This window comes from Neovison vison, chromosome 7 (assembly GCF_020171115.1).
Source record: "Neovison vison isolate M4711 chromosome 7, ASM_NN_V1, whole genome shotgun sequence".
Classification (NCBI taxonomy): Eukaryota; Metazoa; Chordata; class Mammalia; order Carnivora; family Mustelidae; genus Neogale; species Neogale vison.
Window position 1 is genome coordinate 135,940,321 of NC_058097.1, and position 24,840 is coordinate 135,965,160.

At 36.4% G+C, this 24,840-nt stretch overlaps 1 protein-coding gene across 3 annotated transcripts in view; it reads left to right on the plus strand.

Annotated features, from left to right (window-relative positions):
- Positions 1-24,840, plus strand: part of GRM5 (glutamate metabotropic receptor 5) — a 543,151-nt gene that overhangs the window by 446,326 nt on the left and 71,985 nt on the right. For all 3 annotated transcript variants that reach the window (XM_044258344.1, XM_044258343.1, XM_044258346.1), the window contains exons 6-7: positions 8,130-8,298; positions 14,019-14,145. In XM_044258344.1, coding sequence (XP_044114279.1) covers positions 8,130-8,298; positions 14,019-14,145 — 296 coding nt within the window. The remainder of the gene's footprint in view (positions 1-8,129; positions 8,299-14,018; positions 14,146-24,840) is intronic.

The window sequence follows — 24,840 nt, forward strand, 5'->3', positions numbered from 1 at the left end:
GTACCATTCAATGACCTCACCAAGCTTCAGTTCCATTATCTGTAAAATTCAGAGTATGAATAGGCCTTGCGAGAGTTAAAGATAGGTAGGAGTGGCATGAGGGCTTCTTGGACGTGAACAGTAAAACTCGCACAGCCCTTCAAATCAGCGGCAGCAAAGAAAGAAGCTTGCGGACACCAATAATTCTTTCTTTTTCCCAGCCTAGAATGTTCAAAGCTTTTATTTGCTCACAGAGTCTTTATTGGCTCACACAGAGTACTTTTGAAAGTCTCAGGAGCCCATATATTTGAAGTAGTCAGTGACATATATATAAGTTTCTTTTTTAGCCTTAGTGTTCCATTTTTTAATATCTCAACTCATTGTATGCATAGTAGCCATTGGAAAGTGTGATAAAGTGGGAAGGTTTCGGACTCCGTTATGTATCCTGTAGACTGTATTTTGGGTTTAGAAGTGAACTTGAGAGAACTACTCAAAATTGTTACTTACTGCAAATAAAACATTTTAGGATGATCCTTAAGCTACTGAAGAGCTAACACAATTTAAGAATGAATTAACGTTCTGAAAAAGACACTACTGTAAAATATTGTGATTGGGAGTAAAAACAGAATGGTATCATTTTATAGTGTAGATCCAGAAAGATTACGTCAGATTTTTTTCTTAACATTTCCTTACTGAGCATTGGTCTGAATATGGTAATCTAGTCACTGGAACCCAAAAGCTAGAAAGTTTTCCATCCGTGTCAATTTCCAGATAGCCAACTATGCTGAGCATGGAAAGACGGAGGGGGCTTTTAGCAAAGCCCATCTGTCAATCCTATAAATCCTAGGAGGTAAAAGCATAGATTTCCACATGAAGACATTGTGTACCTAAGACATACCCATATTTATGTCTACAGGAGCTGATAGTGATGGTATTGCCGATCCACTGTCCTGGAAATTATCTCAAAAATGCTTCTCTGGAAATGTTCTTGCACACAAGAAATATCTTACAAATAAGAGCATTAATTTTTCCTCTTTACATCTCTATCCCCATACTCAAAATGAGAACAATAGCTAATAAAGGCTGAGAACTCACAAGGTATTAGTATCTTCCAGTATTTTTACATTGCATGAGGGCTTTAGAAACTATTTTCAGACTTATTTTATTTTATTCCAGCTAATTAACATACAGTGTTATATTAGTTTCAGGTGTACAGTATAGTAACAAAAATTCCATACATCATCCAGTGCTCATCACAACAGGTGCACTCCTTAATCCCCATCACCTAAATCACCCACCCCCAACCCATGTCTCCTCTGGTAACCATCAGTTTGTTCTCTATAACTATTTCTTGATTTATATCTCCCTATCTCCCTTTTCTCCCTTTGCTAGTTGTTTTATTTCTCAAATTCCACATTTGAGTGAAATCATGTGGTATTTGTCTTTCACTGACTGATTTACTTCACTTAGCATTATACTCTCTATCTCCATCTATGTCATTGTAAATGGCCAGATTTTATTCTTTTTTCATGGTTGAATAATATTCCAGTATGTGTATATGTCATGTATATGTATATATACACATATGTATATGTGTATATATATATATACATGACATATACATATATATACATACATACACACACACATTAAACATTAATGTTTAATTAAACACACATTAAACATTAAACATTAAACTTTATCCATTTACCAATCAATATAATCAATAGACATTTGGGCTGCTTCTATATCTGCAATATCCATTATTGTAAATAATGCTGCTACAGACATAAGGGTGCGTGTAGCCCTTTGAATTAGTGTTTTTGTTTTTTTTTTTTCCTTTGGATAAATACTCAGTAGTGTGATTGCTGCATCTTAGGACGCTTCTGTTTTTACCTTTCGAGGAGCCACCATACTGTTTTCCAGTGTGGCTGCAGCAGTTCACATTCCCACCAATAGTGCATAAGAGCTCCCCTTTCTCCACACCTTTGCCAACACCTGTTGTTTTTTGCGTTGTTGATTTTAGCCACTCTGACAGGTGTGACGTGATATTGCATTGTAGTTTTGATTTGCATTTCCCTGATGGTAAGTGATGATGAACATCTTTCCGTGTGTCTGTTAGCTGTCTAAATGTCTTCTTTGGAGAAATGTCTTTTCATGTCTTTTGCCACTTTTTCATTGGAGCATTTGTTTACTGGGTGTTGACTTTTATAAGTTCTTTATATATTTTAGATGCCAGTCCTTCATAAGATAGGTCACTTGCAGATATCTTCTCCTATTCCAAAGGTTGCCTTTTGGTTTTGTTGATTGTTTCCTTCACTGTGCAGAAGATTTTCATTTTGATGAAGTCCCAACAGTTTGCTTTTGCTTTTGTTTCCCTTGCCTCAGGAGATGTATGTAGAAGAATGTTGCTATGGCTGATGTCAGAGAAATTACTGCCTGTCCCCTCTTCAAGGATTTTTATGGTTTCGGGTCTCATGGTTAGGTCTTTAATCCACTTTGAGTTTATTTTTTTGAATGGTAAAAGAAAGTGGTTGTTTCATTCTTTTGCATATTGCTGTCCGGTTTTCCCAGCACTACTTGCTGAAGAGAACGTCTTTTCTCCATTGGATATTCTTTCCTGGTTTTATGAAGATTAATTGACCATATAGTTGTGGATTTATTTCTGGGTTTTCTATTCTATTATGTTGATCTCTGTGTCTATTTTTATGATACTACCATACTGTCTTGGTCAATACAGCTTTTTCATATAACTTAAAGTCCAAAATTTTGATACATCCAACTTTGCTTTGCTTTTCCAAGGTTGCTTTGGCTGTTTGGGGTCTTTTGTGGTTCATATAAATTTTAGCATCGTTTGTTCTAGCTATGTGGAAAATGCTATTAGTATTTTGATAGGGATTGCATTAAATGTATACATTGCTTTCAGTAGTATAGACATTTTAAACGTATTTGTTCTTCCAACCCATGAGTTGGAAATGTTTTTCCATTTCCGTTTTTCCATTTCTTTGTGTCCTCTTCAATTTCTGTCATCAGAAATTGTTTTATACTTTTCAGAGTATAGGTCTTTAAATTCTTTGTTAGGTTTATTCCTAGGTATCTTATTATGTTGGTGCCATTGTAAATGGGATTGTTTTCTTAATTTCTCTTTCTGCTGCTTCCTTATTGGCATATAGATATGTAGCAGATTTCTGTACATTGATTTTGCATCCTATGACTCTACTGAATTTGCTTATCAGTTCTAGCTGTTTCTTGGTGGAATGTTTTGGGTTTTCTTTATGTAGTATGATGTCATTTGCAAATAGTAAAAGTTTTACTTCCGTCTCACCAATTTGGATGCCTTGTTGTTGTTTTATTTTGTTGTCTGATTGCTGTAGCTAGGACTTCCAGTATTATGCTGAGCAAAAGTCATATGGGGTGCTTGGTTGGCTCAGTTGGTAAAACATGTGGCTCTTAATCTTGGGACCATGAGTTTGAGTTCCATGTTGGGTATAAGAGATTGGTTAGAAAAAAATTTTTTTAATTTTTAGATAAAGATCTTATTTATTTATGTACTTATTTATTATTTAAAGAGCACGCTAGCATGTGTGGAAGGGAGGGGTCAGGTGAGGGAGATGGGGGTGGGAGAGAACCTCCACGAGACTTGCCTGTACTCAGAGCTGATTGCAGGCCTCCATCCTGCTGCCAGATCATGACCTGAGCTGAAACCAAGAGTCAGATGCTCAACTAACTAAGCCATCAAGGTAACCCAAATAAAATTCTTTTTAAACTATGGATATCCTTGTCTTATTCCTAATCTTAGGGGGAAAATTCTCAGTTTTTCCCCATTAAGGATGATGTTAGCTATTGATTTTTCATATATTGTCTTTATCATGTTGTGGTATGTTCCCTCTAAAGCTACTTTGCTGAGGGTTTTTATCATAAATGGAAGTTGTACTTTGACAAAAGCCTTTTCAGCATCTATTGAAATGATTATATGGTTTTTAGCCTTTCTCTTACTGATGTGATATATCACATTGGTTTATTTGGGAATATTGAACCAATTATGCAATCCAGAATTATCCCATTTGATCATGGTGAATGATTTTTTTTAATATATTGTTGAATCTGGTTTTCTAGTATTTTCTTGAGAATTTTTACATCTATGTGCATCAGGGATATTGACCTGTACTTCTCTTTTTTTTTTTTTTAAGATTTTATTTATTTATTTGACAGAGAGAAATCACAAGTAGACAGAGAGGCAGGCAGAGAGAGAGAGAGGGAAGCAGGCTCCCTGCTGAGCAGAGAGCCCGATGCGGGACTCGATCCCAGGACTCTGAGATCATGACCTGAGCCGAAGGCAGCGGCTTAACCCACTGAGCCACCCAGGCGCCCCTGTACTTCTCTTTTTTAGTGGTTTCTTTATCTGGTTTTGGTATTAGAGTAATGCTAGCCTCATAGAATGAGTTTGGAAGTTTTCCTTCCTATTCTGTTTTTTTGGAATAGTTTGAGAAGAATAGGTATTAAGTCTTCTTGAAGAATTTGGTAGAATTTGGAATAGTTTGAGAAAAATAGGTATTAAGTCTTTTTGAAGAATTTGGTAGAATTTGGTAGAATTTTGGTAGAATTTGTCAAAGAAGCCATCTGGTCCTGCTTTTCTTTGTTGGGACTTTTTGGGATTTCTAATTGACTTTATCTGTTGGTTATTGATCTGTTCAAATTTTGTATTTCTTCCTGCTTCAGTTTTGGTAGCTTATATGTTTCTAGAAATTTACCCATTTCTTCTAGGTTGTCCATTTTATTAGCATATCGTTTTCTTAATATGCCCTTAAAATTATTTACATTTTTGTGTGTTGGTTTTTATTTCTCCTCTCTCACTTATGAATTTATTTATTTGAATCCTTTCTCTTTTTTTCCTTGATAAATTCGGGTAGAGGTTTATCAATTTTACTGATTGTTTTCAAAAAACCAGGTCCTGCTTTCATTGATTTGTTCTTTGTTGTTGTTGTTGTTGTTGATTTCTTTTTTGTGGTTGTTTTTTGTTTTTTGGTTTTTTTTAGTTTCCATATCATTTATTTATGCTCTAATCTTTATTATTTCCTTTCTTCTGCTGGTTTTAGGTTTTGTTTGTTCTTTTTCTAGTTCCTTTCAGTGTAAGGATGTTTATTTGAGGCTTTCCTGGCTTGTTGAGGGAGGCCTATATGGCTATTCCCTCTTAGAACTGCTTCTACTGCATCCCAAAGGATTTAGACTATTGTGTTTTCATTTTCATTTGTTTTCATATTTTTTTTATCCTTTCTCTTATGTCCTGAAAATGAACCGTTCATTTTCTAGTAGCATCTTATTTAACCTCTATGTATTTATAGTCTTTCCAGGCTTTTTGTTGTAATTATCTTCTGGTTTCATAGTGTTGTGGTCAGAAAAGATGCATGGTATGACTGATTTTCTTGAATTTGTTGAGGTTTGTTTTGTGGGCTAATATGTGATCTATTCTGGAGAATGTTCCTGGTGCACTTAAAAAGAATTTGTATTCTTCTGTTTTAGGATGGAAGGTTCTGAATACATCTGTTAAATCCATCTGTTCCAGTGTATCATATAAAACTATTGTTTCCTTGTTGATTTTCTGTTTAGATGATCTGTCCACTGATGCAAATGTGGTGTTAAAGTCCCCTACTATTATTGTATTATTATAGATTAGTTCCTTTATATTTGTTATTAACTATTTTATGTATTTGGGTGCTCCTATGTTGGATGTACATTTATTATTATATGTCCCCTTCTTTGTCCTTTTTTCAGTCTGTGTTTTAAAGTCCATTTTGTCAGAGATAAGTATTGGCTATTCCAGCTTTCCTTTGACATCAATTTGCATAATAAATTTTTCTCCATCCCCTCACTTTCAATGTTCAGGTGTCTTTAGCTCTAAAAGGAATCCCTTGTAGGCAGAATATAGATGGGTCTTGTTTTTTATCCATTCTGTCACCTTATGTCTTTTGATTTGAGCATTTACTCCATTTACATTGAAAGTAGTTATTGATAGATATGGACTTACTGTTATTTTATTATTTGTTTTGTGGTTGTTTCTGAAAATTTTCCTTTTTCTTTTCTTTCTTTTATGTTTTGCTGATTTTCTTTAGAGATATATTTGGATTTCTTTCCTTTTATTCTTTGCATATTTATTAGTGGTTTTTGACATATGGTCACCATTAGGTTTGTATATATCCTCTTCTGCATATAATAGTCTATATCAAGTCAATGGTCCATTTAAGATTGAATCCATTTTTAGATAGATATATGTTATTATATTTTACATCCTTTTATTTTGTGAGTTCCTTGACTGATTTTTATGGGAATATTAATTTTTACTGCTTTTGTGTTTCCATTATACTTTCACTGCTAGCTGTGTTTTCCACTTACACACTCCCCTTTAATGTAAAGAAAGGGGAACTCTCTTACACTGGTGGTGGAAATGCAAGTTGGTAGCCCTTTGGAAAACAGTGTGGAAATTCCTCAAAAAAATTAAAAATAGAGATACCCTATGACCCAGCAATTGCACTACTGGATATTTACCACAAAGATACAGATGTAGTGAAAAGAAGGGCCATCTGTACCCCAATGTTCATAGCAGCAATGGCCACAGTCACCAAACTGTGGAAAGAACCAAGATACCCTTCAACAGACGAATGAATAAAGATGTGGTCCATATATACAATGGAATATTACTCAGCCATCAGAAAGGATGAATACCCAAATTTACATCAACATGAATGGGACTGGAAGAGATTATGCTGAGCTAAATAAGTCAAGCAGAAAAAGTCAATTATCAAATTATCAAAAAACTCCTGTATTGGGAGATATGGTATGAGCTGAGGTTTTATCCAGTCTTCTTGAGGAAGTGGCCTGTCATGCTGGGATTTAGGCAAGACTGACTGGGAAGGGCTGACTGAAACATGGGTCAGAGTTTCTTAAGAAAGTTAGGTAATGAGTCATCTGTGTTGGGCTGGTTACTACAGGTAGCTCTGTGTTAATCTGAAGGGCAGTGCAGGGAAATGGCACTTCCCATTTTCTTCATTCCTGTGAATGGTGCTTTTTAGGACATGCTCCAAGCTGAGCAGATAATCTCACCACTCTGTGCCCCAAGAACTCTTCAGCTATCTGATTCCATGCTGCATGTCTGCAAGTTATTTACCTGCCTCTTCTACAAGAGTAGCCCCAATATCTTCCAGGTTCTCCTGGGCCCAAGCCCATGGACCTTTAGAATGTTAGGCTATAAGCCCCACCCTTTGCAAGAACTCGTGAAATTCAGGCCTTCTTACCCTCCAAGTCAATTGGTATGGGGATTTGTTTTCCTCATGAAGTCCCCTGTGTGTTAGTCTGTCTCTCACCCTTCTCTGCAACAGTGGCTGCCTCCCCACCACAGCAGCCATAACCTCTTTCTCCCAAACTGAGTCTCCATGCTTCCTACCTTTTATATTTAGTTATGAAGTTTCTTCTGCCAGTCTTCAGATTGATTTCTAGGGTATTTAAGATGATTTGATAGTTATCTAATTGTACTTGAGGGGCAAGACAAGTCTAGGATCCTCCTACTCTGCTGTCATCCTCCAACCTCATAAATTCCTTTCAAACTTACTGTAAACATCATTCCTGAAAGTATCTTTTATATAATAAGTTTAGCCATTGATAAAATGAAAAGTAAGATCAGCCCCTATCCAGATTATATCCACATTCCCTAAAGCTGAAGACAAGATTAGATGTTTACCAAATTTCTTACTTGGTTAGTAAAGGAAAATTTTGTCATTTTATTTGAGTGGAGATTAAAAAAAAAAAAAAAAAAAAAACAACCTTTCTACCTTTTTTAGAAGCCTAACAGTAGTACTTGTTTAAACTTCTTGAAGTTATTTCAAAACTGTCTTTCATCCTGCTGAGGTCAAGTCACCTTCTCACATGGGATTATCTTCTATTTCAGGTATAAGCTTGATGGTAAAAAGAAAAAAAAAAGTCTCTTAAGAGAAAGTGAAGCAAACAGGCTTTTTTGTTATTCTCAGCTTAGTATCATGGAAAATTCCAGTGTCACTAATATGACAGTAGATACATTTTGGGGGAATGAAATCTATTGCTTTTTCATCACTGAAAACTTATATCATTAGCTAAATTATCATTATATTCTTGTTCCTAAGGTATGAAATAATGAATTTCAAGGAAATGGGAAAAGATTATTTTGATTACATCAATGTTGGAAGCTGGGACAATGGAGAATTAAAAATGGATGATGATGAAGTATGGTCCAAGAAAAACAACATCATCAGATCCGTGTGCAGTGAACCATGTGAGAAAGGCCAGATAAAGGTAAAATAGAGTCTTTTTAAAAATTTTTGTCATAAATACAAAAGTGTTCACTATCATTGGTTATTTCTTTTAAAAAAAGATGTGTTTATTTGAGAGAGAATGTGTGTGTGTGTGTGTGTGTGTGTGCATGCTGTGGAGGGAGGTTGGAAGAGCAGAGGGAGAAGAAGAGGGAAAGAATCCCAAGAAGACTCTGCACTGAGCATGGAGCCTGACACAGGGTTCAATCTCACAACCTGAGATCATGACCTGAGCAGAAACAAGGAGTTGGACACTCAACCAACTGGGCCACCCAGGTGCCCCATTACTGGCTATTTCTAAAACATTTAGATATTTGCTTTTTTACATTATAAGCTTACATTTACATTATAATGTCAGAAATTGTGTTTTGTGGGGTTTGGGGGGGTGTTTTTGTTTTGTTTTGTTTACTTTTCTCTCATTAATTCCTTTTGATAGTATGACCCACAATAATCTTAATAGTCAGACTGATTGAACCAGTTGTTGAGTCATGCTTCCCCACACCCTTTATACTCATGTAAGCCTTTTAAAGACATGTTTCCTGGGGATAAATAGTTCACAGTTGGATACTACATTAATTTCAAATTAACTTAACAAATGTTTATCAAACTCCTGCTAATGTAATAGTTTATATCAATGGGGCAAAAATAAGTAACAAACATTCACTGCCAGAAGATTTATAGTCTAACTGAGGAAAAATGGGCACAAATAAGCAACATGATATAAAATGCAATGACTTCATTAAGAAAGGGGAAAAAACACGTATATAAGTTCATATAAAAGAAAGGAAAAGGTTTATTCTGAGTAAAATATCAGACCATGAAGAACTGATACGATTTCAGGGAGAGATGTGGGAAAATGATCACTTATGTAGAAGGAACAGTAATAGGAAAAATATAGAAGTAGTCTATTGAAGACTGTTCTGGAATAACTGAATAATCTAGGGTATATTGCTTTAAATAGTCATTTTTTTAAAGATTTTTTATTTATTTATTTGACAGAGAGAGATCACAAGTAGGCAGAGAGGCAGGCAGAGAGAGAGGAAGGGAAGCAGGCTCCCTGCTAAGCAGAGATCCCGATGCGGGACTCGATCCCAGGACCCTGAGATCATGACCTGAGCCAAAGGCAGCGGCCCAACCCACTGAGCAACCCAGGCTCCCTAAATAGTCATTATTAAAGAGAAAGTCAAAATGATAGATTGAAGCCATATTTGTGGAGAGTTTTGAATGTCATACTAAGCAGGTTGAACTTAATTTTTATTAACCAGGAGTCAGAGTAATCTTCACAAAGATGTTGGGATAAGCTGGACTATAGTTGGTGGGAGGTATGAGTAGCTATGAAACATGAATAGAGAAAGTAAGGACACTGTGATAATGGTGACAAGAAGCTTGGATTAGGAGGGAGCAGTGAGAATGGAGAGGGAGCAGGGGAGATATTTGAGAGAAATATTATATAGACAGGTATACTCAGTCAGCCCTGGTTACCAAATGGATGTAGTGTTGGAGAAGAAAAGGAAGTCTATGACAATCAATCACCATTTTAATCTTAGTAACTAGAAAGTGTCATTATCAAGCATAGAAAAATGGGAATGGTTTTAGAGAAGAATAATGGGCTAGTTTAGCAGCCTGTTGATCTTGAGATATCTAGCCAATGATAGAAAACACTGGCCTACAACAATGAGAAGGCTGAGGATACAGATTTAGAAGTTAACTGACTAGAGCTGCAGTTGGAGCTGTTCAAGTAAATCGGTCACTGACCCTGAAAGAGAAAATAAAAGTAGACCAAGAATAGATCTTGAAGATCTGCTTTGAAAGTATAAAGCAAGAAGAAAAGGTAGAGTGAAAAACAACAAGGCCAGGGAGAGACAGAATGAGAGAGCACACTATCATGTTAAGTGGTGATCAGTGGAAGAGAGAGGTCAAGGAAGACAAGAACTGAGGGAAAGACAGGAAAATTGGAGTTAGCCCTTCATCTGGAGCCTTCTGAAAATAGAACTTGGATCTTAAACAAGATAAAAGGGCAACTGGGCAGCAAGAAGAAGCAGGTAAGGGGCAGTCCTGGTAGTTTGAGGGCATTGAGAAGTTACTTTTAGACTAAGTTCTGGCCACAGTTATAGGAAAAAAAAAGTCAGAAAAGAAAGAATGAAGATATAATAAAAATAGAAAGAAGTTTAGTTATTGGAGTATAATACCTAGAGGAAGAAAAATGATATCACAATTATTTATTCATCAAATACTTATTGAAATATTACAGTACAACATTTCAGGCAGTGTATACACCTAGAGAAGTTGGACTTACTCTTTTCAGTCAATCTCGGGTTTACCCTGTTTGGAACACTTGAGGTGTTCATTCGATGATTACAAATGAAACTGAAGTAATTCAGTATTGATTGTAAGATCTTTAAGAAGTGGTTCTGAAGATTTGATAAGCATAAAACCAGAAAGAAGAAAGAGAAGATAAATAAAGATAAATATAAATCTATTAGTATCTGCTAAATGGCACAGTAGCTTATAGAATAGCTAAAAATTTCTGTATGTTTTGTTATGGTACAAAACAAGTGTTAGTGAACCACAATTCATGTGCCAAATTCAGTCTGCTGCCTGGTTATATAATTAAGCTTTGTTGAGGAGCGCCTGAGTGGCTCAGTTGGTTAAGTGTCTGACTCTTGATTTCAGCTCAGGTCTGATCTCAGGGGTCCTGGCATCAAGCCCACATTGGACGCCGTGCTCAGTGGGGAGTCTGCTTGAGATTCTCCCTCTCCCTTTGTCTCTCCCTCAACTCATGTGCCCATGTTCTCTCTCTGTGTCTCTCTCAAATAAATAAATAAATCTTTTAAAAAATAAAGTTTTATTGAAGTACACCATGCTCATTTCTTTATGTATTGTCTATGCCTGCTTTCATGTTATAATGAATAGAGTTGAAGAGTTGAATTCCAATAGAGACTATCTGGCCCACAAAGCCAAAAGTATTTACTATCTGGTCTCTTGCAGAAAAAGTTTGCCAACCCTTAATATTCAGTGATGGTCTGCATCTTGCCCAGTCATCTTGCAATTACACTCTGTATGTGAAATTCTTTTTCGACTCACTCAGAATATTGATTGTTTGTAATTTCCATTTCCTCCTGCGGAAAGATAAGCCTGTGTAAATTATCACCAGGACGTTATTTGTTTTGACTTTTCACAGCAAGACAGCTTGAACATATAACTTCAAAATGCTGAAGGGCTGATTTGGGAGATACTTTAATATATACCCCATTCTATGGGGATAACTTACATGATGGAAGATTTTGACTCCCTAATATCACATTTTTAATACTAGTTAATCCATGATGTTTATTTAGTCTTTTTAATCCCAAATTTTATTTTCCTAACCATATATCATTTTTCACTAAATATACAATTGACAACATTTTCTTAATATGGATTAAGGGTGTCATTGAGCAAATTCATTAAAGATGTCAACATCTCATGCTATTGTTCATATTTGTTAACTTAGTGTTGATGGAAGTATACTTGGTCTGGCAAAGGTTCAAATGTGTTACATATGGTTATTCATAAAGGAAGCATCACTACTTCCACGGTCTTCAAAAATGGGAATCACTATGTAACAGAATTATCACTACGTCTTATACTCAAAATCAATGTGAAACAGAACATATATATCAAGTGAAAAAAAATCAATTCTGAATGATCAGAAACAGACATACAGAGCTGTCACCAGAATTTTAAAAAAAAAAAAACTGTAATATTGGAATTACTTGGAAAAGGAAATGATATTATTTTGGTTTAAAAAAAAACTGAAAAAAAAATCCTGAAATTTACACACCAGTGCAAACTAAAGCATGGAAGTGAGCATATTTTTAGAAAAAAAAAAAAAATGCAACTGCTTTTCTATGCCCTGCCTTGCTAAGAAAGAGAATTCTTCAATATTTCAAATTCTTGCTTGCATTACAAAGCTAGTAATTGTCCAACAATAGTTTTACCAAGTGTGGTTGAAGTTACCTTAAAATCAAATTTATTTCTCCATGTATATATTTATATGCATATTACAAATAAAACAACTAACATTTTTAGAGTGTCCTACAGTTTACAAATCACTGTGCTATTTTATTTAATCCTCAGCAAAGCCTATACAGCTATATATTATTTTAAAAGCATTGGTCTTGGGATCAGCTGGGGGACTGTTGAAAGCTGCACAACTATTTATTTAGTGGCTACAAGAAAGACTAGAACCATAGCGCCTCTTGATTCTCAAGGCCAGGATTCTCTACTACATCTTTCAAAATATCATGAACCCTATCTATATTGTTTTTAAGTTTTATTTTAATTCCAGGTAGTTATATGTACAATGTTATATTAGTTTCAGGTATGCAGTATATGATCCCGTGCTTCCATACATCACCTGTTCATTGTAAGCTCACTATACCTCAGTTTTCTCCCTTAAAAAAAAGAACAAAATAAAACCAACCACCTTAAACAGAGCCCCTGTAATGTTTTAATGAGATAACTGCATGCGGCATGCAGAAAACAATCAATGAGTAGTAGTATTGTGAAGAATACTTAGATAGATGAAGCAGGTCTAATTAGTGATTCTGCCTCACTTAGCTGGTTATTTTAAAGAAAGGACGATTCAGACCCTTTGATCATCATTCTCTCCTTGTGTGCTTGCAGTGTCAAGAGCCAACAAAAGGGATAGAAAATATAAAGAAAGAAGTGCCAGATTCCAATGGTTTCTGGCTATCAGTATCCAGACATGGTTACTGTCAGTAATAGAGTCAGCATGGAGGACAAGGAATCTACGGTATAATCATCGCTGTGTCTGGTTATTGCTGGTGATTAATCACAGTTTTAATTATTTATAGGAATGTTTAATGAATGCTGTCTCTACTCCACAGAGGCTATGCATGCACCAGTGGTGGAAAAAAACAAAAGACATCCATTTCTAAAGAATAACATCTGGGACTCCTTCAACTGCTAAATTATTTCAATTATTTCCCATTGCCTTAAAAAAATCTAATGGATGAAGGGTATATAATAGCCTCAAAGAACTTATCCACTGTCATCCCAAGCAAATCAAAGCTACTAGAGTAGGAAAGAATGAACTGTGAGTTATTGACCCAGATTTTGAGTAGAAACAGACCAAGAGACAAACTCCAGAAAAAAAAAATCATGTTCTACCTCTTAATTCAGCAGAAATTCTTAATGATTTTTTAATCAATATGGGTAGATTTCTGAACTGTAGCAGGTATATGATGTTTTTTGCTAACAATTATTCAACCACTGGAGGGAAGTCAAGGTAAATTCACAGAGTAAAATTTCTTAATTTCGGGTAAATATGGACACAGACTCTGGGGAAAATTCAGTTACACACATAAATATGTAAATGACTGTATTTATATATGAGCATAAACACAGGCACTTAATTAAATATAGATATCTAAAGCTAAGTATCCAATGACTTGCATTTAATTTAATTCCAGACCCTATCACCAACTAATTTTATGATGCAGACTGATCACTTAAACTCAGCTTCCGTTTCTGTGATTATAAAATGAGAATATTAGTACTTATCCTGTCTATCTGATACCATTTGAAGTAATTTATGTGAAAGCCATTTCTGTTTTGCAAAGCAGCATATTTGAATAACAGATTGCTGGATTTTTCTCTATACAAAAAAGTAATCAAAATTTTAAATATTTACCTTAGGTGATCCGGAAGGGGGAAGTCAGCTGTTGTTGGACCTGTACACCCTGTAAAGAAAATGAGTATGTCTTTGATGAGTACACCTGCAAGGCGTGCCAGCTGGGGTCGTGGCCCACTGATGACCTTACAGGTATATGTATCACAATGTCAGCTTGGGTACATACCTCAAAATCAACTGCAAAAGGACAAAGACATGGGTGGATGGGGTCACAACTCCAAGTATTTCTCATCTTGGTTGTCTTATTCATGTGACGAAGAATTCCCTTAGGGACAGAAGCCTTCCCAATGCTTGGGCTAATCATAAAAACTTCTCAGGAAGAGATTGGTCAATATTCCCACCTTCACCCCCAAAGTAGATCAGAATTCCTAGGTATTCTTTTTTTTTTTTTTTTTAAAGATTTTATTTATTTATTTGACAGAAAGAAATCACAAGTAGATGGAGAGGCAGGCAGAGAGAGAGAGAGGGAAGCAGGCTCCCCGCTGAGCAGAGAGCCCAATGCGGGACTCGATCCCAGGACCCTGAGATCATGACCCGAGCCGAAGGCAGCGGCTTAACCCACTGAGTCACCCAGGCGCCCCCCTAGGTTTTCTACTGGACTTTTTCACCTCATTCTCCAGATATTCCCAGAAGTCCTAAGCAGGGCCCCAGTTAACCCTCATTTGAAGTGGAGTGGGAGAGCTGTTAGCCAGGAAAAGACTAAAATATGTCATGACATATCCAAGAGCAAAAACGTAGCATGGAGTTGGGTGAAGTTGGTCTAAAACTTTGATACTCTTCGTACTTTTCCTTAGTCCAAACCAGGAAGCTCTAACTAATGAGTTTTTGAATAATGTTAGCACAAGGTAAAAATCTCTGCTTGGTTTTTTTTTGTTTGTTTGTTTTTGCCATTATTGTTTGTCTTGTCTTTTTGGCTTTTGTGTTGTTTTGGTTTGGGTTCTTTTTTTCTCCCGAACATGTAAAGGGATACGTCATTGTGTTATCAAGATTATATTTCATAGCTATTTCTAATTTTTACAGTACAAAAACAGAATATAATATCCTTCATCTTTTCTTCCAATTTATTCCATAAACATTTGTTAAATGCATATGTTACATGCCTATTTGCCTACCATTAAAATAAATATAAAGAAATAAAGCTGCAACATCTATCTTAAAGAAGTTAAAAAGGGGGTGCCTGGGTGGCTCAGTCATTTAAGCAGCTGACTAGATTTTGGCTCATGATCTTAGGCTCCTTGGACTGAACCCTACATTAGGTTCCATGCTCAGTGGAGAATCTGCCCCCCCAAATAAATAAGTAAATCTTTTTTAAAAAGAAGTTAATAAGGGAGGCAAAAAGGTAAAAATATTAGTACAATTATAATAAAAGGGAAGATTTGTGGACATGGAATATGAGGAAAGGACCTATATAATTTGGTTTTCAAGAAAAATAAGAGAAAAAACAGTCCAGGCAGAGGACCCATCAAGTGGGATGTCAGGTCATGTAGTGGTTTTACAATTAACGTAGATCTCTTAGAGGCTGGGAGACTATAAAAATCAGTGTTAAACTCCATCCCTCACAGGGTGAGAGATTAACCGGGGTAGTCATATTAGCAATTCCAAAAGCCTGGTTCTACAAATCCTGTGATCCTGGACCTTTCAAGATCAGTTCACATGAATGACTTTGCTTCAGTGACTGGTATTTATATGGAAGACTTCCTTTAAAAAATAAATAAATAAAACTAGAGTGCCTTCTAATAGTACTTGAGTCCTGTTTTCATCATCAGACCATGAGCTTTCTGATAGTCATACATCCTGGTATTCCCAGAGCCAACTCAGCACTGAACACAAGCCTTCAATAGACTTAGTTGAATGGGTGAGTTACAGCATACACACACACACACAAACTGTGTTTAATATGAAATAAAGGAACAAGAATTTAAAAAATAAAAGCATTAGGGAAGAAATCATTTAAATTTGCAGTTCTTCTTTGAAGAAGTGAAAATTAGTTGAGGCCTAAATGAGAAATAGAAATAGCTAGCTAAGCATGGTGAGAAGGGCATTTCTGACTGAGAGAAAAGCACAGTCTGTGTATGAGTAACCAAATGGGAAAATCAGAAAGGTAGCAGGAACTAGATCATATATAACCTTCTAGAACATGTTTAGGATTTGAGTGTTTGGTATGAAGTGTAATGAGAAACCATTGCAGGGAGTGTAATAGGAAAAAAAAAATGACTAGATGTATATTTTCAAAAACATAATTCTGGTAGCTGTCCAAGAGAATAATTTGGAGAGGGATGGAATGTGGGAGAAAGGGATACAGGGTGGGTGGCTACTGCAGGCAGGGGTTCTTGGTGTCCTGGACTAAATAGCACATTGGAAGGTTGGAGATATGCTTTTGAAGTAGAATCGACAGGACATACAAGTGAACTGGCTGCAGTAGATATTATGTAAAGGTACCAAATTTTTTGCCTTGAAGACTGGAGAAATAAATGCATTCTTTGATAAAGATCAATAGTTTGGTTTGTCTTAGATCAGTTTGACATGTCTTTGAGATTTTCAGGTATGGATTAATTAATTTAACAGGCTCCTTAGTTTGAGCCAGAAAATGTAATAGGAGCTGGAAAAACAAAATATAGTCAAAGCTTTCAAGAAACTTAAAATCTAGTGGGGGAAAGCATATAAACAGTAACAACACAGTATACTTGTGCTGCAGGTAGATGAGGAAAGAACAAAGTACTATGGAAAAATGAAGGAGGGCATAGTTAACATGGAGAATTGGAGGAAGTATAATCTTGGGGCGCCTGAGTGGCTCAGTGGGTTAAAGCCTCTGCTTTCGGCTCAGGTCATGATCCCAGGGTCCTGGGATCGAGCCCTGCATCAGGCTCTCTGCTCAGCGGGGAGATTAAAAAAAAAAACGAAAACAAAAAAGGTACAATCTTGAGGCATAATCTTCAACTCACTTTTTTAAAAAGTGGAGAGGTTCATATTGGAAGGTGTGTGCAACATCATGGCTTTAAATGGCACCACCATTTTCTTGGGTGCCCTAACCAAAATGAAGTGCACCATCTTAGACTCTTCTTTATGCTTGGCCACCCATATCCACTCACTTGTCAAGCCTGGCTATTGGAATTTCTAAATATTCTTATTCCCTCCCCTCCTCTCCATTTGTACAACTCTTCCCTTGACTAGGTTCTCATCATTTCACATCTGAGCATTGCAGTAATTTCCCAGTGTACTTCCCTATTCCCAAATGTATGCCACAAAACTCTACAAAAGTGTACTTTTCATGTTGCTGCTGGATAATATATCCAAAATACAGAATTGTCCTTTTACTTCATTGTTCAAGACTTAGCAGTTTCCGTATCTCTACTGGATACATTCTAAGGTTTTCAACGTGGCATACAAAATTCCCTCTCATCTCCACCCTCCTATAACCTTTCTAGTTCCAGTCACTACCACTTGGCAACTCTCATTTTACCTCCTAGCATCAAGGACTGTTTATAATACGTTATCTCTACACAATACCATTTTATTCCTCTATGTCCATGCCGGTGTTATCTTCTCCGCTTGGAAGGCACTTACTCCTCTTTATTTGAGTAACTCTGACTCAATCCTTTCTTACGCCATTCAAATGTCACCTTCTCTCTGAAATCTTTGTTGATGTACTTAGACTGAGAAGTCCCCTATACTGTATTCCTAAAGCAAATTCTTCTTCCCTCTTTAGGTCAGTATTCAAACTGGATTTTAATGGCCTTTATCTTTATCTTCCTCTCCTACTGAATCATTAGTTGTCCAAGGATGTGAATCTCAATCATATTTGCATTCCCAGCATCTGACATGATGCCTAGCACAGGGGAGAAACTCAGTCAATGTATGTCAACCAGCAGGAAGATTGTGGGGAGTGTAACAAATGAAGATGAAAGTACATATTAGGGCCATCCAGTGACAACAGGCTTTAACTAAAGAGTTTGGACTTTATCCTGTAATCAGCGTAGGTCCAGTAGAGGTTTTCAAGCAGAATGAGAGGCTTTTCCTCCCGCTGCATGCATAGATGTGAGTGCATGTGTATGTGGGAGTAGGGGAAGAGAAGGTGGGAGCAATAACTGCCAAACTTGGAAAGGTCTCTGCATTGATATCATATGAAGTTTAACCTTTAATTGAGATCTACGGCATTTTTCCAAGTAGCCTATAGGTGTTTGCGACTCTGTCTCACTGACTCTGAATCAAAGTAGCAGATCCCTTGGGGCTGCTCTCTAGCCAGAAAACTGCTCTGATGACTTCAGCTCTTCCAAAGCCACCACAGAGATGCCTGGGGCTAGCTTCAGGGAATATTTTAAGTCTTCCTACCACCCACTTGGCTTGTAGTTACTCTACTGCCGCCCCATAACATGACAGCTCAGGTCACCTCTGAGTCAGTGCCCTCATTGTGATAATAGATAGCACATACATGATGCTTTCTACGTTTCAGGAACTGTTTGAAATCTTACAGATGTTAATTTATTTAATCCTATATACCAATTCTATAAGAATGGTAGCATGGTCAAGAGATATGAGCCAACTAACAATTGAATAATTGTTCAGAAAAACAACTAAAAGTGGCAATAAACTGACATTAATATCTGTCCACAGGGATGCCTGGGTGGCTCAGTTGGTTAAGCGCTGCCTTCAGCTCAGGTCATGATCCCAGTGTCCTGGGATCGAGTCCCACATCCGGCTCCTTGCTCCGCAGGGAGCCTGCTTCTCCCTCTGCCTCTGCCTGCCTGCCTCTCTGTCTGACTGTGCTCGCTCGTTCTCTCTCCTCTATCCCTGACAAATAAATAAATAAAATCTTTAAAAAAAAAAAAAAAACTGAAATTTAAAAAAATAAAAAAAATATATATATATATCTGTCTACATGTTTATATTCTATGGTATACATATCCATATATCTGTATATTTGTGTCTATTCATATGATAGATGGCTGAAATGAAGATGACTCATTGGTAGGAAAAGGTGTTTGTGAGTGCTGGGATTATGGGTGATTTTTCATAAACACACACACATAGGTGTGTATAAAAATATATGTATATAATATTGGATTATGTTATGAGAATGTATTTCTACTAATTAGGTCATTAAAATAAATTTTAAGCTAGCCATTTTCTTTTTTTTTTTAAGATCTTATTTATTTATTTATTTATTTGCCAGTAGACAGAGAGGCAGGCAGAGAGAGAAGGGGAAGCACGCTCCCCACAGAGCCCAATGTGAGACTTGATCCCAGGACCCTGAGATCATGACCTGAACCAAAGAAGGAGGCTTAACACACTGAGCCACCTAGGCACCCCAAAGCTAGTTATATTCTTAATAGCTATCATAAATTGGCAGGAACCAGGATGAGGAAAAGTGAGAAAGAGAATCTGGCACAAAAAAAACAGGAAGAAGAAGAAAAAAAAAAGATTTAAAAATGGAGGATGAGGGAGGGCAGAACACAACGGCCCTAATCCAACTTATTCTCACGGAGACAGCAAGTTTTTATTCTTTGTCTAACACTCTTCCAATGTCTGTGTTAGCAGGGAATAGGATAGATGGAATCCCTGCCCTCAAAGAGATGATCATCTAAATATTAACGGAGAATAGTGAAATGCTGATTGTTAACACCAGAGAACACCCAAGGGCATAGGGTACTGTATCAGTGGAAGCAACTTAGATGAGTTTTAAGTTTGCCTCTTCCATGAACATTGGTCATACAAGAATTAAAGGAAAGGTGGAAGTTGACCAAACTAAAATGAGAGAGAAGAGTTTGGGGCCTAGAATACAAGAATTTAAAAGGAACAGAGACTATGGGGTGGAGGGAATGAGCGGGGCAAGTGAGGCAGAGGCCAATGCTTGGAGATCTTTGTGAGCCACGGTAAATAATTTGAAGTTTATTCTAAGGGAAACTGAAAATCATTATTGAATCATTTAGTCATTTGTTCAACAAATATATACCTAGCACTTCTTCTGCCCCAGGCAATGTTCTAAGGGCTGAAAATATTTCCATGACTAAAACATAAAATTCTCTGCCCTTATGATGTTTATGTTCTAGTGGAAAGAATAGTTTGGAACAAGGCAATTATCACCTCCAGGAATGTCCAAAAACTGAAGGAAGTTAATGCAATCATGGTGGACTACTCTATAAATATTATTCAAATAGTTGCGATGTAAAGAGTGAATATTTTTTAAAAACATGATTTTGGAACAGTGGCTTCATCTACAGAGAGAGAAGGGAGGGAGTCAGATGGGAGTTACAGAAGAGGTTTTAATTTTGTCTGTAAGCTGTGTGTGTGTGATTTGAGATAAGTATGACAAAATATTGCCATTTATCCAACCTGGATTTTTTATGTTTGTTCTGTAATTCCGTGTGTGTTTACAATTTTTAGAACTGAAAATACTTCAGACTACTTGAGCTATTCAAATATGGAATACTGAAAGATAGGATTTAAAAATAAAAATTAAAATGGGGATTTTAAAAGGAGGATAAGAGAAAAACCACAGTAATGAAATTTTGCAGATTACAATGTGAAGCTATTTGCGGTTTAGACTATGATGATGTGGTGGGGAAAATAGAGCAAGGAAGAGATCTGGTTAGGAATTAAAATCAAAAGGAGAAGGTAATTGTTTCCCTGACAGAAGAATGCAACTGCAGTCTAATGTGGTTTGAGCAAGGAAGGAGGAAAAAAATAGTGGAAAGCAACAATTGGGGTTCAGTATTCAGAGAATTCCTTAAAAGCTTCTGCCAAGACAACTTTTTCATTGCACACCATTCCCCACCAGATATATATAAAAACTGCCTAGAAAGAATCTTTAATTTGTTTCTGTCAAAGAATTTGGGATGGGCTGAAAGTAGCAGATCTTTGGCTCCTCTGTTGAAAGCCAAAGCCATGGGAAACACTTTTTCAGGTGGATTTGCCAAGTCTGGCAACCTTCAAACAAACCTGACTGAAAGGAAGAAGCAAAAACAAAATGACTTTCCAGAAAGTAACTCAATGAGAAGCTTTATGACAGGAAGTTAGAATGATTTCCTGCTTTTCAATTATGAGGAAATGTATCTTACTTATTTTCAAAGCAGAGCTGTAAAATAGAAAGAAGGCAGGGCATATCAACATTTTAATGTCAATAGGAACATTCTCTAGGAAGTTTCTTTGGTTCCCCCAGTTACCTAATTGCTTTGGAGTTTGGAACCTTTGTATCTTCATTTAGGAAGAAAAAGAGAGGAGAGTCAAACAAAAGGGAGTTGGTGGGAACCTGGGAGGGATTGGAGGATGAGCTCCAAGGGGACTAACCACTCAGGTTTTATAACTCCCTGCATTTCAGTTTTACTCTCTTCTTACAAATAATTACTTCATTTGTGTTCCTCGGTTTGTCCCACTTCTCTTGGGCCTTTTTTCTTTTTTTTGTCCTGTAATAAATAAGTACATTTAAAAAATATATAGGGAAGACTGATTTTCATTACCAAAAATTATAACTATCTTAAGCATTATCCTTTTGAATCCCTTGAGATAGATATTACTATTTTATAACTGAGTTAATTAAGACCCAGGAAGATTCTGTAAATTGTTCAAACTAGTGACTAACTGACAAAACTAATAGAAAATCAAGCCTAAGTACTGTGATTTCACTGTTTTATGCTACACTGCCTTCCTTTCTCCACCATCACATTTTGGAATCCCATATTATCCAGAAATTTTAGAAAAGAAAAAAAATCAGGTTTCAAGCTGGTCACATGTTAATTATTCCAAGTTGCTGTGATATTTTCATTTCAAATGTGCTTAAAATATACTTCCTATTTATTCCAATTCAGTTTGGCTGAGAAAAGGGGTAAAAGATCCTTGGCATGTATTAAATATTATTTGCTTCTGATTCTTTAGAGATCTGTTATGAGTTTAGTTGAGAAATCGGTTTATTTTTATCATTATGATTATAATAAATAGTTTCTGTTAATATTAAACACAACAGGTTTTCAAAAATGGTGACCTCTAATTTATTGGCTTCTAGGTTAGGTAGAAATTTGAATAAGAACATATGTTATACCATCTGGTATTCTATCATTCATTCAACAAAAGTTCATCAGGTTGCTACACTGTTGTCAACTGTGCAAAGTTCCATCGATAGAGATGTAAATGGAAGGTACCTGACTTTCATTTATATAGACTCAACTGTCCATAACAGAAGAGGGCTGACTTAAAGAAATAATTGCACTGAAAGTATTACCTATGATATATGTTACAAATGTACCATATGCCAGGTTCACTGGTGGTACAGAAGATAGTAGTCATGAGTGAATAATTCTAACCAGGTGCAAACATAGCACTGAGCACTAGACAATCAGTGATCATGGAGACACAAATCCTACCCTCAAATATCTCAGGGCCTGGGCAGACAAACATACTAATAAAAAGGCAATTTCAATGTAATATATTAAGTATGCCCCACATATAGTAGAAATTGATTTAATATGTTTGTCCACTGAAAGAATACAAGAGAAAAGAGGAAATAAGATAATGAATGAATAAACAAAGGAAAGGAAAAAAGGAGGAAAGAGATTGTTGGGATGAGAGTAAGTAGGGAATACTATAGGAGCATTGAGAAGAGAAAATTAACCAGGTCTTGGCAGTTTGGTGGTAACTTCTGGAAGGAAATGGAATCAATGAATGTGAAATTAGAAGTTAACCAGGTAAAAGGGAGAGGAATTTTTAAGTGGAAAAAAAAGACCCTGAGGAATGTTACATGTCCTATTGAAGAATGTATGTGTCTGAAAATATTTTTTCTAATATCAGAAAGCTATTCAGGGGCAAGGGAAGCACTATTTCACATTCACCTTCTAACAAAGCTTGTATTATGGGAACTACCTTTTCTTTCTTTCTTTCTTTCTTTCTTTCTTTCTTTCTTTCTTTTTTTCTTTCTTTCTTTCTTTCTTCCTTTCTTCCTTTGAGAGAGAGCACACTCATGAGCAGGGGGAGGGTCAGAGGGAGAAGCAGGGTCCCTCCTGAGGGTAGCTCCATCCCAGCACCCTAGTTTTATGACCTGAGTCAAAGGCAGACGTTTAACCAACTGAGCCATCCAGGTGCTGGGGACTATCCTTTTCTAAAGATCAAACATCGTAATGGTGACCAGGTGTAAGAGACTACTTTGTTTAACAATGGAATTCCCAGGTCACTAAGCATTTCCTAGATTTTCCTTAAATTTGATACATAAACACCAGTAGAATCTGAGGAAGGTAAATTTATGACAAATGTAGTTTAAAAAATGCAGATGAGAATTTTGGCCGTGTCTGTAACAATTCATCTTTATTATCTTGCAGTAGCATAGTGGTTTAAATCAAAAGGCATTGGACTCAGACATATCCATGTTCAAATCTATACTCTGCAGCTAATTCATTGTGAGACTTTACGTAAACAAATTTCCTTGTCTGAGCTTCAACTTCTTACATAAAATGAAGGTAATAATAGTAGTAAATAATTCAAAGAAGTATTAGAGAGATGAAATAGTGTACAAGGAGTTTAGTACCTGTTAAGAGTTCAATTATATAATCATTCTAATGTTAATAAAATTTTAAAAAATATATAGTGATGAGAAATGAATATAGAGATTGATTGATTAAAGATGAATGAATGAGAAAATCTGGAAAAAGTTCGAAACTGTATTTAGTGTCTTCCACGTTTGACAGTAAGATCCTTTAAGTCAATATCTGTCTAGCCCAGTGAAGGCACAGAATAGGCAGTGAATTTGTATCTGTTGAACATTTCTTTTAAGGTCACTCAGGTGATCTTCTTAGGCCTGATTCTAAATGAATGGGTTATTCAGGTTAACAGTGATCTAGAAACTCCGGAAAAGTAGTCATGATCTATAACAATACTGAAAGGTATTTGGGGCTTGAACTCACGACCCTGAGACTAAGACCTGAGAGGAAATCAAAAGTCACATGCTCAACTGACTGAGCCACCCAGCCTCCCCCACCCTTTTTTTTAAACCACTCTCTGTAATCAAAAGAGTTTTCTGGTTCCATCGAGGGCATCATTATCCACTTCTGCTATTTTTTTCAATCACAAGGGGAAAAAAGATTTTTTTAATCTTCCTCCCAAAGGGATTTAGCATCTATTGCCCTCAGTATTTTTACATTATAACCAGCTATGTGTTTGAAATTAAGTTAAAGATAAAGTTCTGAAGTGCCCCAAGGCTTAGTCTTTTCTATCGACATTTGCTTCATTGGTGATCTTACTCAATCTCATGTTATTGTTCTCTGTTACACACTGAAGAAATTTCTGAGTTTAAATATATAGCTCAGATTTCTCATCTAATCTCCAAACTTGAATATTCAGCTGTCTAATATTTATCTATTTGAATGTCTAATAGATATCTCAAATTCTACAGTTCCAGAGATGCAAACCAGGTCTTTACCTTCCTGATCCCCAAGGCTGCTCTATCAGTAGCATTCTATTGATGGCAAATCCATTCTTTCACAAGACAATAACTTTAGAATCACCTTTTCTTTTCTTTTTTTATTTTTTAAAGATTTTACTCATTTATTTGAGAGAGAGAGACAGAGTGGGAGAGCATGAGAGGGGAGGTCAGAGGGAGAAACATACTTCCCATGGAGCTGGGAGCCTGACGTGGGACTCGATCCCAGGACTCTGGATCATGACCTGAGCCGAAGGCAGTTGCTTAGCCAACTGAGCCACCCAGGGACCCTGGAATCATCTTTTGATTCCTCTCATATCCTTTAATCAGTCGATCAGAAAATCCCACTGACTCTTCAGACAGAATTCTACCACTGCTCACTACCTCCACTGTAAGATCCCTTATCCTAGTAATCATCATTAATTACC